The sequence below is a fragment of the Myotis myotis genome, unplaced genomic scaffold (genome assembly GCF_014108235.1).
Source record: "Myotis myotis isolate mMyoMyo1 unplaced genomic scaffold, mMyoMyo1.p scaffold_m19_p_19, whole genome shotgun sequence".
NCBI classification, from domain to species: Eukaryota; Metazoa; Chordata; class Mammalia; order Chiroptera; family Vespertilionidae; genus Myotis; species Myotis myotis.
Window position 1 is genome coordinate 27,215,602 of NW_023416323.1, and position 21,730 is coordinate 27,237,331.

The 21,730-nt window shown below is 44.4% G+C and overlaps 1 protein-coding gene across 10 annotated transcripts; it reads right to left on the reverse strand.

Annotated features, from left to right (window-relative positions):
- Positions 1-1,578: 1,578 nt before the first annotated feature.
- On the reverse strand, positions 1,579-21,530 carry ZNF821 (zinc finger protein 821). 10 transcript variants are annotated; one of them, XM_036346676.1, is made up of 9 exons: positions 21,232-21,529; positions 20,583-20,645; positions 19,194-19,281; positions 17,864-17,980; positions 8,824-8,949; positions 5,717-5,862; positions 4,974-5,078; positions 3,560-3,726; positions 1,579-2,553 (listed from the first exon to the last, which is right to left on the reverse strand). In XM_036346676.1, exons 4-9 carry the CDS (start codon positions 17,901-17,903, stop codon positions 1,899-1,901), a joined length of 1,239 nt encoding a protein of 412 aa, XP_036202569.1. In that variant the 5' UTR covers positions 17,904-17,980; positions 19,194-19,281; positions 20,583-20,645; positions 21,232-21,529; the 3' UTR covers positions 1,579-1,898. The 10 variants fall into 10 exon arrangements, with proteins under 10 accessions (XP_036202569.1, XP_036202568.1, XP_036202570.1 ...); XM_036346675.1 differs by lacking the exon at positions 19,194-19,281; XM_036346677.1 differs by lacking the exons at positions 19,194-19,281; positions 20,583-20,645.
- Between the last annotated feature and the right edge of the window lie 200 nt (positions 21,531-21,730).

A 21,730-nucleotide genomic window follows, 5' to 3' on the forward strand; every position in this document is an offset into this window, starting at 1 on the left:
CCTACAATGGCTCTGGGAAATGATTAAAATGATGAATTACCTCTTCTCTCAAACATGAGTTTCTTGGTGCTATGGACCTTAATATTGCAGCTATTTATATTAACATATTCCTAAGTGCAGCTGTCTGCTCTCTGGGATGGGGTTTTAAAAGTTTGACAAACTGCCCTAGCCAGCTTGGCTCAGTGGATAGAGCATCAGCCTGTGGACTGAAGGGTCCCAGGTTCGATTCCGGCCAAGGGCACATGCCTGGGTTGCGGGCTCGATCCCCAGTAGGGGGTGTGCAGGAGGCAGCCGATCAATGATTCTCTCTCATCATTGATGTTTCTATCTCTCTCTCTCCTTCTCCCTTCCTCTCTGAAATCAATAAAGAAATATATTAAAAAAATAAAATAAAAGTTTGACAAACTGGCTCAGTTGGTTGGGTGTCATCCGTGCACCGAGAGGTCACCAGTTCCATTCCCAGTCGGCATATGCCTGAATTGCAGGCTTGATGATTCCCCAGCAGTGGGCATGCAGGAGACAGCTGATCAATATCTCTCTCTCTCTCTCTCTCTCTCTCTCTCTCTCTCTCTCTCTCTCTCTCTCTCTCTCTCTCTCTCTCCCTCCCTAAAAATAAATAAAAAGATATTGAGGAAAAAAGTTTGACAAACTGAATTCTGCTGGGAAAAATAGCCAGCACCTAGTCTAAATACCATATTCTCTTTAGAAAATGCCAGTTATGCCCCCTACTAGTGGGTGCCACAGAGTTTTGCCACGACAGCCACCTCCTACACACACACTCCATGCCCTGTCCACCGTGGGCCTGGGGCCTGAGGCCATTGCTGCATACCGAACCCAATTTGCTCTATGTGTGTAAATTCACAGAGAAGCATGAATGGATAACAATAGAAAATTATATTGGAACAGTGGGATTAGCAATTTTGCACAGAAAGTTTTGGAGATGTTTACTATAGTCTGCCTGAAATTGGGACAAAATTGAACAAGTTGCTTTGGAAAGTGTGAAAGCTGCTAGTGAACTCTATTCTCCTCTATAAGGAGAAATAACTGAAATTGATGAAGCTCTTGCAGAAAGTCCAGGACCTGTCAACAGATCTTGTTATGAAGATGATTGGCTGATCAAGATGACACTCAGTAACACTTCAGAACTACATGAACTATGAAGAAGCATATGAGAAATATACAAAATCTACTGAGGAGTGAAAATGGAACCCTCTGAATAAAGAACTATGAAACCACTTTTTAAAAAATGAAAATGCCAGTTATGAAGAAAGGCATCTACTACCAAGTTTGGAAAAGGTAAGTTAGGTTTTAATAGTCCTTCAGACTGTTAATTACCTTCTTTAGGGTTGTGGGACTGGACCCTCACAAAGTCAGCATCCGTTCTTCAATGTCATAGTTATGTCTCATCAACTTGTAACGGCCCAAATACCCAGGGATCTTTGCTTGGAGAGCCTAAGTTGAGGCGTACCCTCCCTCAGAAAAGAACCACTGCCAGAAGTCTGCCTGAAAACTTCCACCCAGGTCTCTCCCAGATCACTTCATTTGCTAGAATGAAACTGAGAGAAGAGCAGGAAATGACCAATAAAGATAAAATTAATTTATTTGCCCTTACAACTCCATGGGCCACCTGGGGCCCCACAGTCCTACAGCATGCCCTGCAGCAGTGGGCTGGGGAGCCCAGTTCTGTGGAGTGCCTGCTCCCTTGTCCAGCCTTGAGTTGGTTTCCTGCTGACCCCATCATCCTGCTCCGACATGCAAGGAGTGCACAGGTCCATCTGCAACAAACCAGGGCCTGCCTCTGGCAGTAAGGACAGGGCCCTGTGGGTGGCTGCAGCACTGGTCCCTGTGGGCTTGGGTGGGCGGGTGAGCAGGAGGGCAGGCAGGAAGGTGTTTGTGGTTCAGTGCAGAGAGCTGCTATTCTGCTCCTCAAAGGCCATCTTGCCCAGGAGCTGGCTGTCCAACTCTACCCCACTCACAGGTAGCTGGAAGAAGTTCATTTCGGCTGCTAAAGCTGCCATGGCAGAAGGGTCCTGGCCAAACTGAGCTCGCAACATCATGTCCATCTTCTCCAGCCTCCTCTTGAGCCGCTTGGCCTCCCGCTCCCGAATGAGCCGGGCCTGCCGCTTCTCCGGGGTTTCATTGGCCCGCTTGAGCCTCATGGCCTCCCGATCCCGCTGCAGCCGGCGTGCCCGCTGCTCATCTGTCTCCTGCATGCGCTGCAGGCGCTTGGCCTCGCGGTCCCTCATGCGCCTTACCTCCCGCTCCTCGGGGGTCTCATTGTCCCGCCGGCTCTTCTTGGCTGTGCGCTCTCGTTCCAGCCGCTGCAACCTTACTTCCAAAGGCTCGTTCTGTCGACGGAGGGCCCACTTGCGTACGCTGGGGGTCTGGGCTTCCAGTAGCTTACGGTAGGCAGCACAGTTGTTGCACACAAGCAGAATTCCAGCGGGGTAAACTGGAGGACTAAAGGCAATGTCCTTCCCCTCGGCACTGGAGGGGCCCTCACTGTGGGCTGGGGGTAGGGATTCCATATTAAGTACTTCAGGAAGTTTCTCACTGGGAAGCAAAAATTTTGGATGTTTAGTGTCACCTTCTAACAAGGCTCTGGTATTCAATTCTGACTTATTCTTGTCCTATAACACCAGTTGCTCCAATTTCACCACTAGGGGTCAGTTTGACTTCCTCTCCACCCCTGCTCTCCTTTGGGCTAGGCCCTAGGGCAGGGGTGGGCAAACTTTTTGACTCGAGGGCCACAATGGGTTCTTAAACTGGACCGGAGGGCCGGAACAAAAGCATGGATGGAGTGTTTGTGTGAACTAATATAAATTCAAAGTAAACATCATTACATAAAAAGGTACGGTCTTTTATTTCAATAGTTTTACTCATTTCAAACAGGCCGATCCGGCCCGCGGGCAGTAGTTTGCCCACGGCTGTCCTAGGGTGTGCACCAAGTTTTAAAGCCCACCTGGAGTTAGAGACTGAACCAAAGGCCACAGCAAGTCACTAAAAATCAGACAAACCCTTAAAACGAGCCCTTTCTGTTCAAGCCAGAATGGTGGTGTTTGGTAGACGCTGTGCAGAGCAGTCCTGTGGTGGGAGGCAGTCCTTGAGGTAGAGGCTGCCTTCAGGGCAGGTACAGTCCACTGGCTCAAGCGCCTGCCTGGCCAGTTCTGCATTGCTTGCTAGCAAATGGGACTAGGACACAATTCACACTGTTCCAGGCGGCCTGGGATACAGTAGAGACATGTCCCCACATCAGGGTCCTTTCAGCACCCTGTAACTGTTCTCCATACTTTATCATGAATATTCTTAGACTTCCCCACATCTCTTTCTAGATGAAAATACTACACTGACAGGGAAAAGAAATAGGGATTCATTTCCCTTTGGCGATAGCTAATGGAAGGGGCATATTTACTGGTCTCATTACTTGTATTTCCGAAGAGTTTAAGGATCAATTAGTTGCCTTTTCATTACTGATCTCTAGCCTTTCCTTTGACTTGGGAAAGCAGCATCCACACCCAGTAATCTGTTCCCAACACAAGGGGCTAGGTGCCCAGCTAACCTGTTAAACGTGGCGTGGCTGGTGAAACGGGCTCCACACACAGCACAGTTAGACCGCTGGTCCTCCGAGTGGATGAGGAGGTGGCGACCCAATGACCCTGGGGAGCTAAGGGCCCGGCCACAGACAGGACACATATAGCTCTTGGCACTCACAACTGCTGCAGTGTGCTGCAAAACAAGCCTCATCGGTCACCTCACGCCACCTCCAAGACAATCTACACCCATTTAGAAACTACTTTGGGGGAAACGTCCCCTTTCTTTAGTCTCAGAATAAGGGACTTGCAACTATTTTCCCTCTTTAGCACCTGAAAAATTAAAACTTTCTTGTGTTAATGGGCTTTCAGAAGGGCCAGGCCATTCAGACCACTGCTTCCATTTCATTAGTTTGAATTCTACTACTTATTGAATTGCAATTGCCTACTTATTGAATACAGTTCAATAAGTAGGCAATTAATTAAGATTGTTGATTACATTCTGGGATGTGTGGCTGAACTAAGGAACAATGGGCTCCAGAGCTGTCTTCCAAGTCTGAGAGAATTCATGATTGGGGTAATTTCTCTCTGAATGCTTGCCTCACATTGTGCAGGTCCAAGTCCAAGTGAAGGGATCAATGAAGGCCAGACCAGAAGCTAACTGGGAAGACTGGTACTCGAAAGGTACAAGTGCCCTGCCTTTCCTTTAATCTTTTAAAGACAGACAGTCTTTTGAAGAAATGTGTCTCCTCATAAACTATCTGTCTTTACACTATAACCCAGGCTGCCATGTGTGCTGAAGCCTTTTCAATACGGCTCACAAGGCACAGGTGCTCTGCGAGTGGATCAGGGGGAAAAGAACACAAAAGTCTGTCTTGCCCGGCCGGAGTGGCTCCGTTGGCTGAGCATGGTCCTGTGCACTGAAGGGTTGCTGGTTCAATTCCTGGTCAGGGCACATGCCTGGTCTGGGCATTTGATCTCTGGTCAGGGAGCGTACAGAAGGCAACTGATTGATGTTTCTCTCTCTCTTCCTCTCCCTTCTTCTCTCTAAGCATATTCTCAGGTGAGGATTAAAAAAAAAGTTTGTCTTATTCTCATCTCCTTACTTACACTAACTTTCTCCAGTATTTCAGAAACATTTATGTTAACTCATCTTTTCTTTAAAACAGAGCCCTCATTATTAATAGGTGTTAGTTTTTATTTCACTGTTTAAAATATGCATTAAGTAATTTTTTAAAATGGAACTTCATTTTCATAGTATGTCTGCCTGGGAACCCCAGGACATATTTACCCAGCATATTCCACTTATTCTCCAAAATGTTCTGAGGACTGGAGTGAGTCTGAATGAGAACAACAACCCAAGGTTCCTTTGGGAGCTGGAGACAAAGGCTAAACAAGCTGCTGGCCCTCGAGTTCCAGAGCACGCAGCTCCCCACGCCATACCTGGTACACGTGAGCAATCAGCTGCTCCCGACTCCCACAGTCTAGTTGGCAGAGGGGACACTGGCAGAGTCCAAGTAAGGGGTCGGTATTCAAATTCTCTGTGACCTGCAATTCAATAAGCAGACAATTCATTAAGACTGCTGACCAGTCTCTTCCCTGCCCTTACTTCTTTTACAGGGTATCCTGTTATAAAAAATAAACCTGATATCATGTATTATTCTCAGGTTTCCCTATGGACCAAAGGAAAAACTACTAGGGAGATGGGAGTTAAACTTGCACTTATCTTTATTTTCTCCAGGGTTTCCTGCCATGAGGGCATAGGCCTGCCCCAGAGAGAGCTTAGCTATTGTTTTCCCCAAGGTAAACTGTAGAGAAAGGATTAGCTTTCCTCTTGCCATGCTTCTTGCAGCAATCTTCAGGAAACAATTTAGTGAGGTAACACTTTGACTTAAATTTGCAAATATAGTCAAGAGCACACCTCAGGAAGTCAGTAGTTTTGTAAAGGTGGATATTCTGTCTGGAAAGAGAGCTGTACATGGTGGAGTGATATGTCGGTGGAAAAGGAAAGCAGGTGTGATAAGAATTGTGTCTGAGGTTTGGATAACTGGCGCTGTGAAGGAAGAGGGGCTTCATATGAAGGCCCAGAAGACTGTTAGAGGCAAGACTGTTATATATGGACGAGAGGCATCAGGCCAAACAGAAGAGTAAGGGAACTCCCAAACTCAGGAGCCATTGTCACTTGCCTCATGCTCTACCACTTCGTTCCCACCAACAGGCTGCTCTGCATTTTCTAACTCTTTTTCCACTTTGACCACCCCTCCATCTTCCTCAGATGTGTGGGAAGAGACTTCATCTTGTGTGGTCTCCTCTTCATCACCCTCACTGTCACCTGGAACACACAAACTTGTCACTTGTTCTGATTTTTGCAATGAATACATCTTGAGTTGCTTTCCACCCTAGAGTTTGCAGTTATAATGAAAAACATTTTTAGATCTTCCATAATATAGTTTGTATCAGTGCTTAGTTGGGTACAAATCATGTTAAGTGGAAACCAGTTATAGCTGTTGTTTATAATGCCATATACACACTAAAGAGAAAATCTGAGGCAAAACTGCACTGGGAAATGCTTATTGGGCCTTACACAATATCATAAAAATAGTTACTTCTTACACGTTTCCCAAATATCTCATACTTCAAATCACACCTCCTTCATACCTCACACCATGCTCATTCCCACAACATACCACCTCTGATTTACCAACACTTCACACCGATTTTATTACCTTACTTTTCTGCATAACCCCCCATCCCTCGCACAATTTCTCCATGGTGTCACATATACTACTCTATTCTGAGTCCCGCTAATCTGTCCTCTCCCAACAAGCCCCAAGGCACACTTAAATAAACACCAACAAGTTTTTCTTTCCTCTAATCAATAAAGGAGGCAGTAGTAAATTAGGTTAAAATGATGTCACTTTATGGGGCATAGGGAACAGGCTGTTCATACAGTGGAAGATTAGTGCAGCAAACAACCTCAGGCAGTTTGTAGTGGTATTTGACTGTGTCCTTATTACTCTGCTAGTAACTCAGCATGCTAGGCTAAATAAATCCATTGTTTCATTGGTTCTTTGGATGATCTGGTGGATGCATTAAGTAGAGGTTACTCTTTACTTTAGAATGAAATATAATTTATTGTGACTAAAGTAAGAATTCAATGTTTTAGTTTAGAGAGCAGGATGTGGCTGTGGGGAGGTCAAGGTTTGTGGGAGCTGAATTTCTGCCCTATTATTTATAAAATAGGGAGAATTTTTTTTTGGAAAAAGAAACCCACAATTACAAAGGGAGTTCTTTCTGAAAGAAAAAAAAGTGCTAGTACTTTGAAGATCACAAGTGGAAGCCAAGTCTAGGGAAGCTACCATACTCCAGCCCCAACCTCACCTGGCTCCTGGACCCCTGGTCTGATTGCAAGCAAGAGAGAAATACAGAGTAGAGAGTTTCACCAGTCTCTCTGCATGGGCAGTGAGATTCAGCTTTCCCAGCTAACAGTTCTATTGTCTTCTCTCTTCTATCCCTTGCACATCTTCAAAATCCACCAGTATCTGGGCAAAACTGGTCCTATTCTCTTTCTTCTTAAGAAAATCCAACCAAGCCCTGACCAGTTTTGCTCAGTGGCTAGAGCATTGGCCTGTGGACTGAAGAGTCCCAGGTTCGATTACAGTCAAGGGCATGTACCTTGGTTGCAGGCACATCCCCAGTAGGGGGTGTGTAGGAGGCAGCTGATGGATGTTTCTCTCTCATGGATGTTTCTAACTCTCTATCCCTCTCCCTTCCTCTCTGTGAAAAATCAATAAAATATATATATAAAAAAAAGAAAATCCAACCAACTCATCTGTTAGTTATGTGTGTCTCTGTTAGAAACTCCACTTGGTTGGTATACTGGATCTGGCCTTATTCCCGAGCCCAAAGCTTTAGTTTGAATTCATCTCAATAATGAAGGATTGGCACAGATTAAATCATACCATTCTTTCTCAACAGCTTATCTGGAATACTGGTAAGCTTAGTCTAAGATAACATTGCATCAAACACATTTTTGTAATTTATCAAAAATCCAAATATATCTCTCTACTAGAAAGATTAAAAAAAAAAAAAGTATGCTATCCAGAGGGATGCTGCATCTTTTCCAGGATGGAAACCTATTAGACTTTTATAGATGTTGCCATTCCTGCCTATTACTCAAACGGATGGCTCCCACAGGTTTTCTATAAGTATTTGGGTTTATTTTTCTCTACCTGAGCAATTAATTGCTAAATATTTTTTTTTAATTAACAGTTTGGATGGAAACTGTAGTTCTTTTTTTTTTTTTTTAAATATATTTTATTGATTTTTTACAGAGAGGAAGGGAGAGAGTTAGAAACATCGATGAGAGAGAAACATCGATCAGCTGCCTCCTGCACATCTCCCACTGGGGATGTGCCCGCAACCCAGGTACATGCCCTTGACCGGAATCGAACCCGGGACCCCCCAGTCCGCAGGCCGACGCTCCATCCACTGAGCCAAACCGGTTTCAGCGAAACTGTAGTTCTTAGAAGGTTGCAGAACTCTCTCCCTCTTTGTTCTTCCCCAACCCCAAATGGGGAGAAAAATCTGAAATCCCTCTCTGAATTAACACTAATAATAACCAGTATGGATGTAATTAGTAAAGTGTGGAAATCATCATAGAAAATAACACATCTCAAAGTGTATGTGTTCAGGCAGGTCATGGAACAGGCGATCCACAAGACTCAACTAGATACCAGCCACTGTCTTTTCCATCTTTTAACCACAGGGATCTACTTAGGCCTTGGTGTGGGAAGGGAGGCCTTGACATTAGCATTTTATATGATGCATATTCTCATTAATTCGCAATATCTCTTGTATAACATTAACACGAGGCCCTCAAGCAAAAATTTCCACTAATGCCACTCTTACATTTTATTAATTATGAACAAATAGATCCAAAAGGAGACAGGGATTTTTTTCTCTTCACTTGACCTAACCCAGGGGCTGCTTGGGCACTAATTATTCCTATGCCCTGTCTCTCACAATCATCAAAACCTATCTGTTATGGTACTGTGCCAAGTACTGCAGTCCATGAGTTAAAAAAACAAACCAACTATCATGCCAAACCTGTTCTCGCTCTCTGGATAAGAATATGCCCACAGACCTTAGAACACCTTTGGGAACACTGAGGATCCACAAATCTCCTTCTTCATGTCTTCCTCCCAACCCCATGCACAATCCCCAGAGCACACACACTCTGATAATTCTTCTCCCATTGCCCTGAGTCATTACCAGAAGGTGCAGAACTCACTGCTACTGGAGTCCTGATCTCTTAGTTGTTGGATAGCTTGTCGTTGACCGTCAAGGTCTCCAGGAAAATCAGTTTTCATCATCGCCTGGCGGGCTTGCTCTTCTAGCCCAGCAAATACTTGATCCCCTGGTGGTCACAAGGAAAAATAGTCAGGCCACCAGCTGGGCAGCACATCCCCAGGCAAGCAAGTTGGAAAGTCAGACCATTCAAAGGTAGAAGACAGGCAGGTACCCTGTGGTGGAGTCATCCATTTCCAAGTCAGCTTGTTGCCTACAACTGTTTCTGGGCTCAGCTACTCCTCCTGGTAAGCAAGATGCTCTAGAAAGCATCATATGCTTCCCTTAAATTGTCCTAATCTTTACTCCTTTTTAAAAAGTGATCAATTGCTACTTTATAAATTTAGCTTTAGAATCTCAATCCCATTTACAACCTTCCATCAGGATTGGGGAGACAGAGGCAGGAAGAGATAAAGGAATAGGATAAAGATATAGCAACAAATATGGGCACAATCTGTGAATTTTAAGGTATTAGCATTATGCCATGAGTTAATGTCTATCTCTGACTATAAACCAGTGCTTCCAATAATCCATCTAGATAATAGTATATTATCCCGTCTTTCATTCACTCTCCTTAAGACATGCTCTGGAAGTTCTTCCTTGACTTCCTTTCTAATGCCTATCAGAATTATCCATAAGCAAATCAACAATGAGGTGAATAATAAATTAAAACAGTGGTTCTCCTCCCTCTCTCCCTTCCCGGAGGACATAACAAAAACATTTTTGCCGCCCGGGAGCGGAAACCTAAATGAGGCAGTACTCACAGATCGGATCGTCTCATCTTTTCTCTTTCTCTCTCTCTCTCTCTCGTTGAAATTATTGGGGAGACACCGGTTCATAAAACCATACAGGTTTTAAAATAAAATAATGAATAAATCAGATATGAAAAAGACAAACAAAAAAACCCAAACAAACAGTGGTTCTCAACCTTCTGGCCCTTTAAATACAGTTCCTCATGTTGTGACCCAACCATAAAATTATTTTCGTTGCTACTTCATAACTGTAATGTTGCTACTGTTATGAATTGTAATGTAACTATCTGATATGCAGGATGGTCTTAGGCGACCCCTGTGAAAGGGTCGTTTGACCGCCAAAGGGGTTGTGACCCACAGGTTGAGAACTGCTGGATTAAAAGAACATTCTTCTGCTGAAGAACACACTTCCTGAAACATGCCATCTAATTTGCAACAAATATTTCATCTGGTGTCGTTGGTCTTTTGTTTGTTTGTTTGTTTGTATGGAATATCCAAAAGCCCTAGACCTGTCCTTGATTATACATTTACTTCTGATGAACTCTGCCTGGGATCTGTGTGGTCACTAAAGAGTTAACATTTAAGTGTTCTTTTATTTCCAAGAGGCCAGGCATAAGGAGAAAAGAGAATTGGGTTTCTCGAGGTTTCCATTATCTCAGTCAGAGTGGAAACTACAGTCCCCATTCTCCAGCTACCAAGAGAGAATAATAAAAGCCCTAGTGAAATGCTTGACAATAGACCAATAGCGCTTTCTTACTGAGGAGAGAAAGGGGAGTAAATAGGCTCAAGTTCCAAAGCAGGAGACAATGATGTAGGAAAATGAACAGGTTAGTTGATCTGCACTACTAGTCCTCAGGCAATGAAAGAATGGATGTGAAGTAGACTTCATGGGATTACTTAGGCATTCATTCAGCAAATATTCATTGAGAGTTTACTATATGCTAAGTGCTGAACACCAATAATAGCTCCAGATTCTATGTTAAATGCTTTATAGTTGTTACCTTACCTTAATTCTCTGCTAAGTTCTATGTGGTAGGTATAACTACCCACATTTTACTTAGGAGAAAACGAAGGTCTGTGGTGGAAATAAGTATTCAAACCTAGGTCTGCCCAATTTTACTCTCCATGTTGTTTGTTTTTCTTAAAATATATTTTATTGATTTTTTACAGAGAGGAAGGGAGAGGGATAGAGAGGTAGAAACATCGATCAGCTGCTTCCTGGGCACATCCCCAGTCCTGCACACCTCCTACTGGGGATGTGCCCGCAACTAAGGTACATGCCCTTGACCGGAATTGAACCTGGGACCTTTCAATCTGCAGGCCGATGCTCTATCCACTGAGCCAAACCGGTTAGGCCTACTCTCCATTGTTTTTAAACTGCTTTCTAGTAGTGATGTAAGCAGAAGGCTAGGCGCTTTATCAGAGTGGTTTTGCTGAAAACAAATGCTGTCTCTGAGAAGAATGGCTCCAATCCTAGTGGTACTGTTACTTCATATCATGAGAAACTGATAAATAGTACTCAAATATCAAAATAATGTTGTCAGGGCCGGTATATGACAACAGGAACCATCATTTTGATGGTTCTGATATGGTATTACCAGGCCTGGGTCAGAGTAACTAATATTATGGGTACTCTGACTGATACTGTGAATGGGAGTAGAGGTGGTTAGAGTTCAAATGTACTGCAACTACACAGCCCTTAAGTAAAGGAAAAATAAGCTGACACATGTATATAAATTACTGCTAGGGAAAGCAAAAATTGAATTCTGTGTTATAGTGTCTTCTCTTCTTCCTTTGCAGAAGTAAATATTTAATTTCTCCACGTTGGTCCACTGTAATCACAAGACCATGGCCAATTGGAATAGTTACTGAATTCTTCTGGGTAGATGCATGTTTTCGGACCTGGTGGCTATGGGCAGATATGGCACTATGGAACAAGTTATATACCAGCATATAATTAATTGTCAAGGGACAGATCATTCTCGTCAGTGATACTGCTCATCTCTAAAGAAACCTAGCCAGAAACTCGTTCTCTCCCTTCCTCTCTAACTAAAATCAGCTAGGTTTATAGCATATTTAGAAAATATACCTCACCCTCCTTTCTATTAGGAAATCACCATTGGATTAGTAAAAGGGCATCTAAAAGTATATGTACCTTTCAATAGCAGCTAGTATTTCAGTTTGGTCTCCAACTGGAGCTTAAAATTTATTTTTGTCTATTGATGTTTAAATATTTAGGCCTTCACAGAACCGAGAATGGTCTATTCCATATAACTTCCCTAGCTAGCACTTTTTGCTCGCCTAGGCAATCTTCCCTAGGACAGGTGGAATAAACTAACTGTCATTCCTTTTTGGCAGTTTGGAGAGAAAAGCTGTGCTCTTACATTTTATTCTGTTCCTGGCTTGAGAAAAAAGGCTAAGGTAAACTTTATTCCTATTTTAAACATCTACTAAAGCAAACTATATAAAAACAATAAAAAAGGACATGATTTTGGTAGACCTCATAGGGAAAGATGTGTGGATAATCTTCCAGTAGTCACTATTTATTTAATCCCTAAAGTCTGGCTGTCCAGAATTATCCTTTCACAAGAAAATAGTGATACTTGCTAAAAGTATGTCATAATTAAGTATAATGTGATTCATAGATACTAGTGATTAAGAAGTGTTATACAATTGCCTGCTTGTATAATGTAGAATCATTTCCTTCTATCTTGAAACTGTTGGAGTAGGTTAAAAATAATCCTGTAATCTCTAGATATTAATGTAGAGCAACGATCTTATTTAATATGGGTATTTATTTGTCTATTAATAGTTGAGAACAAGTCATCTATGCTCCCACAGTAAAAAGCAAAGTGCCACTTCTCCTGTTTTTAGTATAAAATCAAGATACTATTTAAGCCCTAGCCGGTTTGGCTCAGTGGGATAGAGTGTCGGTCTTTGGACTGAAGGGTCCCAGGTTCGATTCTGGTCAAGGGCACATGCCCGAATTGTGGGCTCAATCCCCAGTGAGGGGCATGCAGGAGGTAGCCAATCAATGATTCTCTCTCTTTCATTGATATTTCTATCTCCCTCTCCCTTCCTCTCTGAAATAAAATAGACAGATAGATACTATTTAATTTGGTTAAGATTTTTCAAACCAGATAAAATCAAGGCCATACAAGCAAGTTTGTGAAACAGATGAGAAGCTTGAGATGAAAGTTATTAGAAAGGCAAAGATTTTACAATTCTCTTTCTTGAGTCCTTGGTGCAGTTACATGCATGGATGGGCAAAAGTATGCTTACAGTTGTTTGTATGGAAAATAATAGAATAATTAATAAATAATAATATAAGAATAAACTGCCCCTGGTCAGGTAGCTCACTTGGTTGGAGCACTGTCCTGGTATGCCAAGGTTGCAGGTTCAGTAAGGGCACATACAAGAGTGAAACAATGAATGCATAAACAAGGAACGACAAATTGATGTTCCTCTCTCGTTCTCTCCCTTCCTCTCTAACTAAAATCAATTAAAAAAAAAAAAAAAAGAAGAAACTGTGTTTTGCATACTCATGCTTTAAACCTACTTTTGTCCACCCAGTAAATGTAGTTTCTGGCTGACTGAAATTAAGGATAGCAGCTGAAACATATCCTAACAGAGCAGATGTCAAACTCAGAAAAGAAGAGCTAGTATTGGGAGTGAGGAGCTTAGGATCCCATTTCTAGCTGACAGTCTCTGTAATCCAAGGTGCGATCACATGCTAAGAACATAACCATTTACTTCGCAGGGACACTGAATGAAAATAAAACAAGTTGCACTTTCTAGAAGAGAAGGGACTACAAAGGCATTTTTCCTACTTCTCTGTAAAAGCTGAAAAGCTTTTAATTAAAGTTGAAAGCTTTGCAATCTGAAAACAAAAACTCTTCAGAAAAAGTTTTTCTTTTCTTAGTGGTTTGTTTGGTATAAACACACCAAATGCGAGTATGCAAGGCACTCTAGTATTTTTAACCTCTCTAGAAACAGTTGACAAAAAGTTATACTCAGAAGGGGTGAGATGAGGAAGGAGGGAGGAAGGTCTAACAGATTTCAGCCCTTCAGCAGTTTCTCTGTGACTAACAATTCTGGGCTTTTATTCCAAAAGCTCTCATCAAGTCTATTAATGAGCTGGGTAAAACCCAAGAGTCTGCCTGAATATTTCTGAGATACAGAGCCAGTCCGGAGGAAAGCCAAGTAAATGTCAGAACAGCCTGCCCATTGCCTCTGAAGGGAATCGGATAAATGCTGCCAGCCTACAGCAGTGGGATTCTTAATAGATTCTTTTAGGTGGGCTTTGAGCTTCATGCCACACAATCTACTTCTTTCCAGAAGGCAGAGCTAATGGAGCTCAGCCATCACTCTGCCAGAGTGCTGACTGGCTTTGATACTGAAGCAGAGCTTCGGCAGCTTTCCTGCCTCCCGGACCTTGGGTCCATCCCATTTACTTTAAATAGACGAGCAGCATTAAATTCAATACATTTGATTGGTTCCATTTCACTGAAAGGGGACAGAAGACTCGAGTGGTCAGAAGACTGAAATTACCAATTTCTATTTGCCATTATTGTCATGAGAAGATGACTTTTCAAAACAGGTAGGATCAGCTTCAGTCCCCAAACAGTAAATAACCAGAAGGTCCCTTGGAGACCAGCCAATCCCACTGTCTTCTTCTTTGGTCAAGCTTAGTCCATCACCTGAGAAGCCCTCACCGAAAATAGCCCCTCCCTTGAGTCTGCTTTTTAGTGGCAGCTGAACATTTCTGTTCACAGCTCTCTTCATGGCACCACCAGAGAGTCTGCAAAGTCCCAACCACTCCACCACAATATAATGTTGCCTTGCTTTGGACACTGCGTTTCTGCAGCTGTAGACGTGTGATAGTCTCTCCTTGTCCATGACCTGATTGTCCATCTGTTTTCCAACTCTAACACCAGCTCGTCCTGGTTTGACTGGCTATGGTGGGAGGAGATGCAGCTGATGGGTATATGCCACGTGGACACGGGCATAGGCCACACAAGCCTTTACTGGCTCCCCTTGGCCTTACCACAATCATCCTATCATCCACCTCATCTTTCCTCAAATCTAACCAGGCTCTTTGGACAGGAGGTTTGTATAGGTAAACGCCCAACTCCTATGACTGCCTTATTTGTGAACCCATCATCTCTATTAAGAGTACCTTTCCTGCCCTGTCTTCTTGGGGTCACCTCTGTACCTTTTATTATTATTTATTAATTATTCTATTATTTCCCATACAAACAACTGTAAGCATACTTTTGCCCATCCATGCATGTAACTGCACCAAGGACTCAAGAAAGAGAATTGTAAAATCTTTGCCTTTCTAATAACTTTCATCTCAAGCTTCTCATTTGTTTCACAAACTTGCTTGTATGGCCTTGATTTTATCTGGTTTGAAAAATCTTAACCAAATTAAATAGTATCTATCTGTCTATCTATTTTATTTCAGAGAGGAAGGGAGAGGGAGATAGAAATATCAATGAAAGAGAGAGAATCATTGATTGGCTACCTCCTGCATGCCCCTCACTGGGGATTGAGCCCACAATTCGGGCATGTGCCCTTGACCAGAATCGAACCTGGGACCCTTCAGTCCAAAGACCGACACTCTATCCCACTGAGCCAAACCGGCTAGGGCTCAAATAATAATATAGGAATAAACTGCCCCTGGTCAGTTAGCCCCCTTGGTTGGAGCACTGTCCTGATATGCCAAGGTTGCAGGTTCAGTAAGGGCACATAAAGAGTGAAACAATGAATGCATAAACAAGGAACGACAAATTGATGTTCCTCTCTCGTTCTCTCCCTTCCTCTCTAACTAAAATCAATTAAAAAAAAAAAAAAGAAGAAGAAACTGTGTTTTGCATACTCATGCTTTAAATTTTTTTTTTTAATATATTTTAGTGATTTTTTACAGAGAGGAAGGGAGAGAGATAGAGCTAGAAACATCGATGGGAGAGAAACATCGATCAGCCACCTCCTGCACATCTCCCACTGGGGATGTGCCCACAACCCAGGTACATGCCCTTGACCGGAACCGAACCTGGGACCTTTCAGTCCGCAGGCCGACGCTCTATCCACTGAGCCAAACCGGTTTCGGCCATACTCATGCTTTAAACCTACTTTTGTCCACCCAGTAAATGTAGTTTCTGCTACCCTAATCTCATTATCTATAATATGTTGAAGTCCCCTTAATTCCTCTGCTTCTACTGTTTTCTCTCCTACTCTTGAAATTATCCAATAAGAGAAGGAAAGTACACAGTGCCTGGCATACAGTATCTTTTTAATAAATTTTGGTCCTCTTAACTCCTTGTCTATTCTATCTTCTCAAATGGATTTTTTTTCTTTAAAAAAATATTTCAGCCCTAACCAGTTTGGCTCAGTGGATAGAGCGTCGGCCTGCGGACTGAAAGGTCCCAGGTTCGATTCCGGTCAAGAGCATGTACCTTGGTTTCGGGTATATCCCTAGTAGGGGGTGTGCAGGAGGCAGCTGATCGATGCTTCTCTCTCATCGATGTTTCTAACTCTCTATCCCTCTCCCTTCCTCTCTGTAAAAAATCAATAAAATATATAAAAAAATATTTCATATATTATAACACTGAATTCTCTTCAAATGTTGCTGTACTTTATTTAGTCAATCCTCCATAATACAGAGCTATTTTTCTCTTTTATAAACATTTAGGTGAGAATACTTATCTCCCCAGATTATAGGAAACTGTCTAATTATCTCAGACCTACATAGATATATTATTATCAATTTGATAAGGTATTTTAAAGTATTTGAACAGTCTCTATGAGCAGTGCTAGAAGTTGAGAGGGATAGCAGGAAATATATATGCTCTCTAGAAGTTTACAATCCAATTACTGACATAAAACATACACTCAAAACTATTGAGAAATAATGCAAGGCAATAGTGCATACCTGGTCTTCCTGTTACCAGTCTCTCCCTCATATGATCCATCCCAAAACACTGCATTATAAATGTCACTCCACTCTCTCTACTTAAAATCCTTCAGTAGCTCCTTATTGTCTATGGAATGAAGTTTGAACCTGGCCTGGCCTTTAGGACTCTACAATGTAACTCGTGGCTGGCATGCAGCTTGCCAGCCACGAGTTTGACATGCTTGATGTAGAGTTAAACATCTCCAACCTCATGTCCTATGACTTCTGGACAAAGGAAACTTCTGCTTCATTCGAAGTCTCCTTGTCCCCTGATCATATCACATGTACTTCCTCTTACATCTTTGCTCACATTGTTTTCCCTCTCCAATTTTACCTCTCCCTTCCTCTTTTTAAAAAGTTCACTTTGCCCTAGCTGTTTGGGCTCAGTGGATAGAGTGTCGGCCTGTGGACTGAAGGGTCCTGGATTCGATTCCGATCAAAGGCACATGCCCAGGTTGCAGACTCGATCACCAGTAGGGAGGCATGCAGGAGGCAGCTAATCAATGATTCTCTCTCATCATTGATGTTTCTATCGCTCTCTCCCTCTCCCTTTCTCTCTGAAATCAATAAGAATCAATCAATAAATAATCTACCTTCTAAGACCCAGTTCAACTTCATGGGCAGCAGTTCTCAACCTGTGGGTCACAACCCCTTTGGGGGTCGAATGACCCTTTCACAGGGGTCGCCTAAGACCATCGGAAAACACATATATAATTACATATTGTTTTTGGGATTAATCACTATGCTTTAATTATGTTCAATTTGTAACAAAGACATTGGGGGTCACCACAAGATGAGGAACTGTATTAAAGGGTCGCGGCATTAGGAAGGTTGAGAACCACTGGTCTAGGGCCTCTTCCTTCAAGCATTCCCTTGCTCCTTCAGTCTACAAAGCTCTCTCCCTCCTCTTAACTTCTCTAGTACACAGTTTGTATAGCATTCCTATTTGGCACTTAGCATATACTATCAAATAATGGCTACATTATAGTTTTATATATCCTTTTATTGTTTTACAGCCTGGGCATCTAGCACAAGGCTTTTCGCAGAGTAGATATCCTATAAATGTTCATTAATATGAATACTAAGGATGAATCAAACACACCTACTCCCAACACAGTTCCCTAACACCTTCTCCAACAAACAGACACACTTTAAATCTATCATGTTCAACACCTTTAACCCTTTTTTTCTTCACAAATTAGTCTAAGCCTCTAACCTAAATTCAGATTACTCTTCCATTCCCACCCAGATTCCAGAAGACAAAGCCCAACACTCACAGTGAACTTTATTTGGATTTGTCTGTTTCCGACGGGACATGTTTCCCTGATCCAAGAGCTCTGGCCTTTCCCAGTTTCACAACTGGATATGTCACTACCTCCTTGCAGGGTGCTGACCTACAATGAAAAGGATATTGTTAGCACATGTCATTTTGCCTAGATATCATACAAAGTAACACATAAAAAGATTTTTAAAAATAGTTCTTAAGTATATCAAACTCACCAGTTATAAATAACTGAATTAAAGAAATTAATAAATCTCTGGCACATCAAGTTCCCACGAAGTTTAAGAAGGGACTCCTTTAAAGGATTTAGAAATTCCACTCTAAAACTACCTATGGAATCCAGACTACTATTACGCAATCGTGATCGGGATAAAAAAGGAAGCAAATAACACGGGCAATCAGCGTTAGTAGTGCCGTGGGCTCAAAGGAATAACCAACCCCCCGTGAACTGTAAAAGGAAGCAACGAAAGCTAAACAGGGTGGCAGCTCACATGCCCACTGGAAGTCCAGCCCTGCAGTCCTCCCCAACGGGAGCCTCCAGGTGTTACCTCCCCTGAAGGTGACAAAGGCATCATATCCCTGAGACAAGAAAACCTCTCGAAACAACACAGGAAACAGAGCCAGTGTTTAGCGATGCAGGCACAGCGCTGGGCACTGTGGATGACAGGGCACTGCAGCAAAAATCCGACTTCCAGTGCTGAAGATGGGCTCTCGCCAGAAGAGCCAGATGCCATGCACACTGCTGAGTACTAATTCAGCACCCCAATGGGGAACATCAACCTGGCCCTGCTCGCATGCTCTGGAGCGGGGGTCAAAGTTAGTAACTTTAGTGCCTCCTCTCAGGCCAGCCTCTACGTAGCAGAGATCAGTGGGAGAAACGACAAGAAAAGCTCCTCAAGTGAGCATGCTGCAGAGACATGCACCCGTTTCCCTGAAACAGGAGGGAACAGACATGTAAGCCCGGAGGTTCCTGGTTAGTTCTAAGACTTCCCCAGCAGTAAGTGTTGTTAGAGAGTCTGAAGTGAATTAGTGTTGGAAGCTGTGAAATCTTCTTTGAAAGATAAAGTGAAGAAACAGACTGATTAAAAAGAACTAGATTCCTTTTCCTGCCAAAGACAAGAATATGGATCTGGTCACCCTTTAAGTTTTCTCTCAGTTCCTGCCTTCTCAAAGTATATGCACAGTGAATGAGCAAAGATAAAATGGTAGCTTTTGCCTTAAGAGGCATTATGAGAGCCTACTCCTAGCTATACTCTGCACTCCAGAACTCCTCTATGTAGCTAGAAAGGGCCTCAGACCTGTAATCAGATCCTGCCTCCCCTTACCAAAAGAAGAAAGAAACCGCAAATGGCAAAGACAGGCCTCCACAGGAAGTGGCAAAGGAAGCAGCTTTCAGGCAGTCTTCTATCATATCTGCATATCAAACACAGTTCTTTTTCAGACCTTTAATTAAAAACCAAAAACAAACAAACAAAAACAAAACTCCAAATATACATAAAAGTCAATTTTAACTATTTAGAGCCGCGGTCGCCAACCTTTCGGACCTCACAGACCGCCAGTTTGCGACCACTGATTTAGAGGGCAGTGTGCTGAGGGCTAATGCTAATGGTATATGTTTTCCATTCTAAGTTTTGTGTAGATCATTTCTTTCTAATCCAGTAGTTATTTTATTCATGAAGGCAGTGAATGAATTTTACACTTTGGGTAATATGCACTTTTCCTGTTAAGTCTATGGAATCGGAAAGCAGAAAGCTGAATGAAATGCAGGTTGTCTCTCGTTTTTTGTTCTAACATTTGCAGAGCGACACCTACTCTATTGTAGAAGGAAAATATGAAATCTTAATGAATCTTTAAATTTTCCCTCCATCAAGATCAGAAATTGAAACTGTGAGATAAAGGCAATATTAAAGATCCTTCTGAAGGAAGACCAAATAACTTGAGCCAGGCTCTATTCCGATCATCTTGGTGAGGCAATAGTTCAATACTAAAGCTACAAGTCGGCCACAGATGAGCATCTGCTGAGCATCTGCGTAGATACATTGGCAATGTCCACTACATCTCATAATCCTCCTAGTGGCCAAATGGGGAACTGACCAGATGGTACCCAAAGGAACTTCACACCTGAGGGATTCTCAGGGAAAATTAAGCAAATGCTCTCCCTCCCTCAAAAAAAAAGAAAGCCTGTAGAGCAGCGGACTCTTGCAAATAAATAAATAAATAGATGGCACTGAGAGTGCATTCTTAACCACACAAGATCTCAGGGTTTTGTAGGCATTAAACGGTAATAAAATCCATAGACACGCTGGCCCTAAAGGTCACTCATTCAATTTTACTTTTAACACACTGCCTCAGTCCCCAAGCCCGAATCTGAAACCAACACACACACACACACAAAATGTAAACGGAGAACTGCCTGAACATCACCATCTCCAAGAAAACCGGGATAGGAAGAAAGGTAAACTGGTGAGATTCAAATCTACAAGGGATCCTATGTAAAAAAGGAAGGCAGCTTTGTCTGTCTGTAGAACGAGGTTCAAAGTCCTTGGGAGGGGAGTGTAGGGGGAGGGGGGGCGCAACGTCTCCCCTGAACACTGTCCCTGCTCTCCCACAAGTGTTAGGTTGCAGCTTCCAGGACGCACCACGGACTTGAGCAGAGAAAAAAAAACAAAAACGGGTGAAAGCCAAGCTTTAAGAAAAGAGGGGTGCACTCCCACCTCCAGCTCTGGTGCGGTTCCCACGGAGGAAAGTACACTCGTCTGAATCTCAGCGACCTGTATCTGCCAAAAAGGAGAGCACGAGAAAGCCGATCGCGTCGCCGCCTCACTTGGGTTCGGTGCGGGGCGTGTGCGCCATCCGCCGAGAGGGTCCCCCTGGCTTCTTGCAGTTCGGGCCGGGCGGACTCCCGGCAACCAGCCGCCGAAAGCCCGCAGACAGCACCGTCTTCTCCGCCGGCTAAATTTAGACGCCTTCCCGGGAGACGGCGACGCGGACCGATCCCCGGGTCTGCCCTCCCTCCCACGCCCATCCTCCCTCCCCCTGCGCCTCCCGCCTGTCAGACGCCGGGGCCGTCCCGGCTGCTCCCGGCCGAGCCCGACCCGGGCCCACGCGGGGCGGGCGGCTGCACCGGCGTCCCTCCCGCGCCAAAGGGGCGGAAGGAGGAGTGACCGCAGGGGAGCTGGCCGGGACCCGCCGCGTCCCGGGAAACCTGGGCAGGGGGCTGGGTCGGAGCCTGGGCTGCCCCCGCCCCCCAGGCCGGAGCGAGCCCCCGCTTCCCTCCCCAGACGCGGACAGACAAAAGACCGACGGCCGGTGACCCGCATCCTCAGCCCGGCCCCGGAGGGAAGGAGTCGGGGGTCTCTTTACCCGGCGCCTCGGCGCTGCGCAGCGCTCCGGGTCCCTGGGCCCCGCCTCCGGACAGACGGACCGCCGGACAATGGGCCCCGGGCTGCAGCTCGGGCTGGCCAGGCCGGGCTCTCCGGGACCGGGCCCCGGCAGGCGGAGGGCAGCTGCGGGCCAAGCCGAGGGCGGTGAGCCGAGGGGCGGCGCTGCAGACGGACAAAGCCAACGGCAGACAGACGGACGGAGGGGGAAAAGATGGCGACGCGGGCGGCGGGAGCGCGCTGCTCGCGCACCGCAGCGAGCGAGGCGCGTGCACGAGCCTCCCTCGCCCTCCCTCCCCCGCCCGCCTGGTCCCCTCTCCCCGCTCCAGGCGCGCGCCCGGGATGTGGGCGGGGCTTGGGGAGCGAGGGTCCCGGGAGGCGGGACTTGAGGGAGCATCCAATCCCAGGCGTCCGCGAGGGGCCTCGCCTCCAGCCCCGCGCCCCAGGGACTGCCCAGGCTCCCACCTTCCCAGGTCGCTCTC